General features: G+C 37.5%; 1 protein-coding gene across 3 annotated transcripts; it reads right to left on the reverse strand.

Annotated features, from left to right (window-relative positions):
• Nucleotides 1–791: 791 nt before the first annotated feature.
• LOC140984015 (uncharacterized) lies at nt 792–5,804 on the reverse strand. 3 transcript variants are annotated; one of them, XR_012176528.1, is made up of 5 exons: nt 4,227–5,804; nt 3,855–4,042; nt 3,049–3,272; nt 1,080–2,475; nt 792–980 (listed from the first exon to the last, which is right to left on the reverse strand). XR_012176528.1 is itself a non-coding variant. In XM_073451162.1 (4 exons), the coding sequence occupies exons 1-4, from the start codon at nt 5,560–5,562 to the stop codon at nt 1,728–1,730; spliced, it is 2,496 nt and encodes an 831-aa protein (XP_073307263.1). In that variant the 5' UTR covers nt 5,563–5,804; the 3' UTR covers nt 990–1,727. The 3 variants fall into 3 exon arrangements, 1 of the variants encoding a protein (XP_073307263.1); XR_012176527.1 differs by having other exon boundaries at nt 792–905; nt 1,009–2,475; XM_073451162.1 differs by lacking the exon at nt 792–980 and having other exon boundaries at nt 990–2,475.
• Nucleotides 5,805–7,630: the final 1,826 nt, after the last annotated feature.

The raw sequence follows: 7,630 nt of genomic DNA on the forward strand, positions 1-7,630 counted from the left end.
AAGGGAACATCAATTGTAGGTGTTTCCAGAGATTTCGATTTAGGTGGGAGGATTTGATTTGGATAAAGAATATCAAATTCGAACCAGATGGCATTGATCTTGATCAGTTTATTTGAAAATCCGGTATAAAAGAGGGTGTTAAATTTCAAACTATTGAAAATCCAAATCCATCAACTCAAATACACCCTCATCGCAAGAGAATCTCCGGAAAATAAACTAACATTCTCTTGCGATTACTCAGACTTGCGTATATATTTAAATGCGATCACATATTAAAAAAAATAACATTAAACAATATAAGCATTTTTCTCAATTTCTTATATCATCAATCTCTCGTCATCACTACTGTTACAATAGATGTCTAGAAAACCAATTTATGATTCGGACTTTATTGACTCTTAAATAAAAACGATATTTATTTTAATAATATTTTACAGTTACATAAACCACCGTTGTGGTCAAAGAAAACATTGGAATTCGGTGTAGCTTGTAAGGGACAAAAACATGCATATATCAAGTTGGGGAAGATTGATTTGTCAAGTACCTGTCACATGGAATATCCTACCACAGTCCGCATCACTAGTGGGTGTCTAATGATGTAGCAAGTGTTCAAATCCACCTTAGAACAAAAGTTTAACCTAACCCCAATGTCACGCAAAATGCAGGACTAAATACAAACGACGAGTTGAGGCGGCGGCAAGCTAGCGAATAGCATACCGCCCCGGGTGGAATCTTACGGTGAACCTGGGATTGTGTCAACCTAAAACATAGACATGCACTAACAGATGGTGCTGACCTCAACTACAAAAATAAGATTAATGCAAGGAATCAAGTTGAACAATCCATCGAAGGGTCAAAAATTTCAAGCCCGCAATAGATAGGACCGAGGAAAGAACCCCTCCCTGCTTTAAGCAGCTTCTTTTTTTTTTTTCGTTTTAACTTCATATACATCAAAAAATCCTCATTTAGGACAACTTACACTTGGACTGAGGAAAGACCCCTCCCTACTTTAAGCAGCTTCTTTTTTTTCGTTTTAACTTCATATACATCAAAATATCCTCATTTAGGACAACTTACACTTGGAAAAAAACACCGGAAGAATGATGATGATGATGCAAAATTGAATACACGTGACCGTGAAAAGGAGGGAATATGCACAACCGAAGCACGTTCTATTCATGCAACTGAAACTGTATCATGCATGGCTCCTTAAATAGCTTCCTCCTTCCCGTATTTGAACGAGAAGACCAACCCATGATGATGTGATAAGTTTCAAATGTTTGTCGTCTTCTTCAGGAGATAAATACCCACACCGGTATTTGAATTAACTTCATGGTAGATGCAACGAACTTCATAAATCTAATTGGCCCAGAATAGACAATACGTAGCATCTATAATGATACTTCTGTTGCCAAGGTCCCAGCGCTTTTAAGCTGCCTCCACTAACCTTTCACGGCATTGCCTATTCAAATATCATCACAGCAATTGATGCTTGGACAAATATCATATCAAACCAATTGATGGCGCCAAGCGAACCATATCTTGCTGGCATGAAAGGAGACACCAGTTGGATGAATCCACCGAAAGTAGCACCCTCCCCCCATTTCACGACAAAAAAAATAGTCAAGAGTACAGGTGTCGTTGAAACAAAACTTTAAGATTGAAAATTTTATTGGACCAAATCTCGCCAATAGATATGACCTCGGTTTTATCTCAACAGAGCACCACTAAGAAACTCTTTCATGATCCCGGGAAAGATGGTCCTCTTCAATTCGTTGCAACAACTCCTCATAAACTTTCAATGAGTTAGACGTAAAACCCTCCATGGCCTCAAGAACATGTTGCAAACTTGCCTGCAGGCTTCCCCTTTTGGTGGTCTCACTCTGATACACAGCATGCTCAGTCGATGCCATACCATTGTCTTTTGTGGAATTTAATAAAACCATCCTTCTGTCCAAAGCCAGAATCTCCTTTTGTATTTTCTGGTCTTCTTTGTCCAGGCTCTTAATCTTTCTATCATCCTTGTTCACCAACATCCTTTGGCGCATTTCAGCCTTGTCCCTGTCCCACAGCTGAAGAACATTAGAGGCGAAGTCTCGCATAAAACCAACCACTTCTTTCTCGGAAATCCTTTCCAGGGATTGCCACCACTGATTGCAAACAACAAACACTGGGGGGGCACCAATCCTACCCGGAGAAAATGGGACTATTCCATCAGCTGTTTCTTCGGGAACATAGAGGAGACAATTCCTGAGCCAGGTATTTAATGCTCGGACAAAACCCTTTTGTGCATCAACCCAATATGAGAACCTCAAAGTCCAATTAACCAGATCGCATTCAAATTGACGAGTTGCTTCAAAATGAGCATCACTAAGGTATTTGTGGAACGCAATGGCATCTAACCGTTTGGCTTCTCCAATTGCTTGGCATTGATTACGATGACATTCCAGCATGGACTTCCACATAGTAGTTAACCTAGGATAACAAAATATTTAAAAGATGCATCATGAAAAAGGCATTAACATAAAGCAATATTGTCAAGGCATACCAAAAAAGCGCTTCAAAGGTATAATGGTAAAACAAAATAAAGAAAAAGAAAAATAAAGACATCGGGAAGTACTGCTGCTTTCTGCGGTAATTTATGGAACAATATCGGAAGATCGTAACCATCTTCATTCAATAGTATCCCCGGTGATGGCCATTATATCCTGGAGGTAAAATAATATATTCATCCATCCTAGTTCAACCAGCAAAGCCCTTGTGCATTTCTCACCGATCCCCTTATCATACAACATAAAATCACGACCATGGACCTAATTCTGAATCAAGCTAAGAAAGTGCTCCCCTGAGGTTTATTCTGGCTGGTGATTGTATACACTAATTTTTTTTACCAAATCCAGATTAGCCAAGTATATGATAAAATGAAAGAAAATAAGGGATAACAGCCAGCTAAAAATTATATCATGCAAAAAATAATGACAGGCAAATTTAGAGCAGTATAATTCATCATAACCAGGGCTTAAAAATTAATAGATAGACCATATATACCCTTGAATGAAGTCATTTAGCTGCGGCCACAATTCTTCGTCCCTCAAGTTATTTATCTTCACTGATATTTTATCCACCACTTGAATAGCAATTTTAATCTTTGTGGAAAGACTCCTGACCAAAGTTCTCGTTACATCAACTTTAGAAGCCTCGGCACCTCTTTCATCCAAATACTTAAGTTTTTTAGACTTGCGATCATGGAGTACCCTCATTTTCTCCTCAGCCTGTAAAAATGGCTCACAAATCTCATTTGGCAAATATTTTGGCCTTTCTTTATATGAGATAGTATTCGGAAATGGCCAAATGGGTACACAGAGAATGGGATGCAGATGAACCACTGGCATTCCTAAAGGGTCCTACATGCTTTACGTTATACTGCAGCTTATTATCCCTTTAAAATGCACCTCATGAAAAATAAAAGAATAAATCTAATGAAGCACGACGTATTAGTAACATAGGCTGACGCTGATGTGTTGCTGCTATTTTTAACAAAACAATTGAAGCATACTATGGTTATATTAAAAATGTTTTGGCTATGTAATAATCACGAATTGTTTAATAAACTCCAAGGGTCATAAACTCGAATGCTCTCGTGTAACCAACAAATATGGAGTGAATTTAAAAGTAAATGACAGTAAATGAGCCATCACATTTGATTCTTGAATGATTTCATAGAAAAAAGAGCCACGTTGGGGGGACCACAAACCATATTAGTCAGCACAAATGCACAATCGAACAATAAGAAGTGTCCCAAGCTAAAGATGAAAGAAAGACCATAGAGTTTAACTAAGCGATTAGCTATGTACCTTCACTTCTTCGTACAGTTTCTTCTCCCAGAGGTACAACTTATGTAAAGTAGAAGAAAGATTTCTGGACCTTGTCTCCAATTCCTGATTAGCTTCTAAGTATGCAGGATCGGCCATATTAATCTCAGAGCCTTTAGACGTTGAAGGTAATGAGGGCACCATAGGCAGATGCAACATCTTGGAAGACACTGCCACACAAATATCCATCAAATCGAACATCAGAAGGGCAAAAATTTTTATCTTAAATCTCTTTTGCAACAAACATACGCATATCTCAACTCAACATTAGGTAACAATAAACCATGTTAAAAATAAAATCTTGAAACTAAAATACACAATATATATGTGTGTGTGTGTGTGTGTGTCTTTTACCGTGATTGACACCATGCCTTCGTTTATACCGGAGCTTGCCAACCTCCAGAAACTTAGAAAGCTCACTTCCTGACTCTGAAGCTCGGTCAAACTGAAGTTGAATCTCTCTCACAACTTCCAAATCTCCTTTGAGCGCACCTCGAGGCTTGAATCCAGAAGCACTTCCCTGATCTTTTGACCTGTCAGCACCAACTACCTTCTTATCCACCATATGCACCTCATATTCAACTGGATCTGTCTCCATTTCAACTTTCTGCCGCGACCTGTACTGTAATTGGGCATCATTCGCCTCCTGCACGTTCGCTTCGGATACCCCTGGCTTTGAGTGACTGCTTCTTCCGCTATCAACAAACTTCTGATGGCCATGAACTTCCTTTACTACTTCATCATCCTCATCTTCCAAATCCGGAATCCCCTCTTCCTCCCTCACATCCCTCGAGTCGCGGCTCGAAGTGGCAGCCGGATAAAATTTTTCGAATCCATCAAAAGGGTTCAAGAAATCCCAACCAGAGCTCCTCGGTGGTGATGGCGGTGCTTTAGAACTTGAAGCCACCGCCGGCTGAGACGAAATCCCGCCACCATACGACACCGGCGTGGCAGAAGAACCACCGTAAAACCCGCCTCCAGCTCCGTAATTGGAGTAACTTGGATAACCACCATAATTATAATTAGTATTAGAAGAAGGGTTGGGATTTCGATTGCTATCAACCTGATAGGTAGGATAAAGATTGTAAGAAGAAGCGGAAACAGAAGATTCATCAATGTGCGAAGTTTTTAGAGTCATAGGCCGTTGGATATATCCCACAGATGGCGTCGCTTGATTTTTCATATAATTTATGTGCATAAAACCCCCTCCCCCACCCCCGCCGGCCGCAGCTCCTGGGAAATTGAAATTGAGATTCTCGTAACCCGGCATGTAACCAGCGTACGATCGTTGGTTGCGTACCGGCGAGCTGACTTGATTATTATGTAAGGAGTCAGGTTCCTCATCGTCGGATTCGGAGTGGAAGTTCAGGTGGGAGCCGGAGTCGGAGTGTGAGTGGGAGTGGAGGTGGTGGATATTCTCGGAAGAAGAGGAAGAGTGACCATGAGGATCCCCTTTCCTCTGCGTCGGAAGATTCAGTACCGGAGACAGCGGACGGTTGGCAGAAGCATCGAGATCTTGAATGAAAAACGTGTGCAGAGAGACACCAACCGCCTTAAGCGACTGAAGGTAAGCAGCGTGCGCATCAGCAAGTGCGAAGCGGAGGCGGATGGCCTCATCAAGAAACGCGCAGCGCTCCCGGCACATTGCCACAGCGGGGAGATCATCCAGCTTGGAAGTGGCGCAGCCCATGTGGAAATCGCTCAACCCAACATAAATGAAATCTTGCTACAAAAGGAGGGATGAGAAATGGGATACGGCAGTGGAGGAGAGAAGTGGTTTGCAGCAAGGAATTTTGGGAAGAAAAAGGAATCTTCTTTGATAATTGATGGCAGGTGGGAGAGAGAGAGATGGTGATGGGAGATGTATCGTGGACCGCCGTGACGTGTTGGAGATGAGCAATGGAAACACGCACACACTGCTTTTCCAATTTTGATCTTACTCGCTGAACCAAATGGGAAATGCTTGGAATATTGCTATTTGATTTAGAATCAATGAGTCAGGTATTTCTGGTTTCAGTATGTCTCTTCGTACGGTTTCGCTAACTTTTACATGTGAGATAGGTCAATCTTATCGATATTCACACTAAAAAATAATATTCTTAATATAAAAATAATATTTTTTCATGGATGACCCAAATAAGAGATTCGACCCACGAAATTGATCCGTGAGATCGTCTTACAAGAGTTTTTGTGTTGGAGGAATGGTAAAATCTTGGCATGTAAATTTTGAAACAAAATGTTGAAAAAATTAATGAGGTAAACGGGGTAATTAAAAAAGTCAGATTTACAACATAAAATAGGTAGCTAGTACTATTCTTAATTTTTTTTTTTGCGAAAAACTTTCGAGCGTCCTTCTTTTGTTTCGAAGACTCTTGTATACTTTCTAGCATTTGAATTACTCTTGAATTAATGTGTATAATTGCACATTACAAATTAGCTGATAAAAACTAGCTATTACGATTTATGAGTTATTTATGATGTTAATTCAATTTTTCTTATCACATTTTGATATGTATATGGTTTATCCTTGTGTCTTACTTGAAAAACTCTTTCGAAAATGAATTTCGAATAATTTTGTCATTTCAAATACACTTTGTAACCTAATATGTAACTCTTGTTATATTTGTAGTATGACTTTAAAATAATATTATACACTCCCAAAATTTAGATTCTTATCATATTTTATTAATGTGGTAGTGAAGCTTTTCAATTTGGTAATCACACAATATTACACATTGGGTGTGAATTCCGTTGGAGTAATACTAACATGACATCAGATATTATCGATATGTTTAACGTTGTATCAATATTTCGGGTAAATCATATTAGTTATGAGAAGTTATGATATTTTTCTCTTCCAGTAAGTTTATCATTTTTGGTTCCAATCTACTAACTTTTCAATTTTTAATTTTATTACATTATCTTTTAATATTAGCTATTTTGGTTTACTTTATCCTCAAGTGGTCAATTTTCGTCAAAAAAACTGACTAAACACGGATATTAAATGGCATCCTAATGGAAATATATATATGAAATAAATCAAGAAATCTTCAATTTTTTTGCCACATCAGCTTCAATCACAGCATAGTTAGTTTTTTTTTGGCGAAAATTGACCGCTCCAAGAGAAAATGAACTAAAATAGTCAAATATAAAAATTTAATGTATCAAGATCAAAAACTGAAAAAGTAATTAACTAAAACCCAAAAATTATAAATTTACTTGTAAAAAAATGTTAGTCTGTTATGAAAATAATTATCTTGATTTGTTAAATATAAAAAAGTCATATGTTTAAACATTTATTATATTTTTATTTATTATATTATATTTTATTTACTACTATTATTTTTACTTTTACTTTATGATCCATCCATCCATCAACTCAACATATGCATGGCATCCTGAGGGGCGGTGGATTTGTCTGCCTCCTTTCCGGTCCACTATATAAATTATAATTTTTTTTTAAATATCTTAAAAATATATATATTTTTTAATTTGATAAATTTAATCTTTTGAGTTTACTTTTGGTCGTTTCTTTCAAATAGTAAACGCTTTAAAACTCACGATTTCAATTTTAGATCGAATATTTTTTCTGTTTGATGAAAATTTTAGTTTCAATATTTTTATTTAGGCAAATAATTTATGAAAAATAAGTTGGGACTCCATAGTCAAGCTCAATTTACAGATGAATATTTTTTAAAAAATTTTATATTTTAAAATTTTAATATAATATATGTGGATTTTGTTTCTTTTTAATTAAA

Source organism: Primulina huaijiensis, chromosome 9, assembly GCF_012295235.1.
Source record: "Primulina huaijiensis isolate GDHJ02 chromosome 9, ASM1229523v2, whole genome shotgun sequence".
NCBI lineage: Eukaryota > Viridiplantae > Streptophyta > Magnoliopsida > Lamiales > Gesneriaceae > Primulina > Primulina huaijiensis.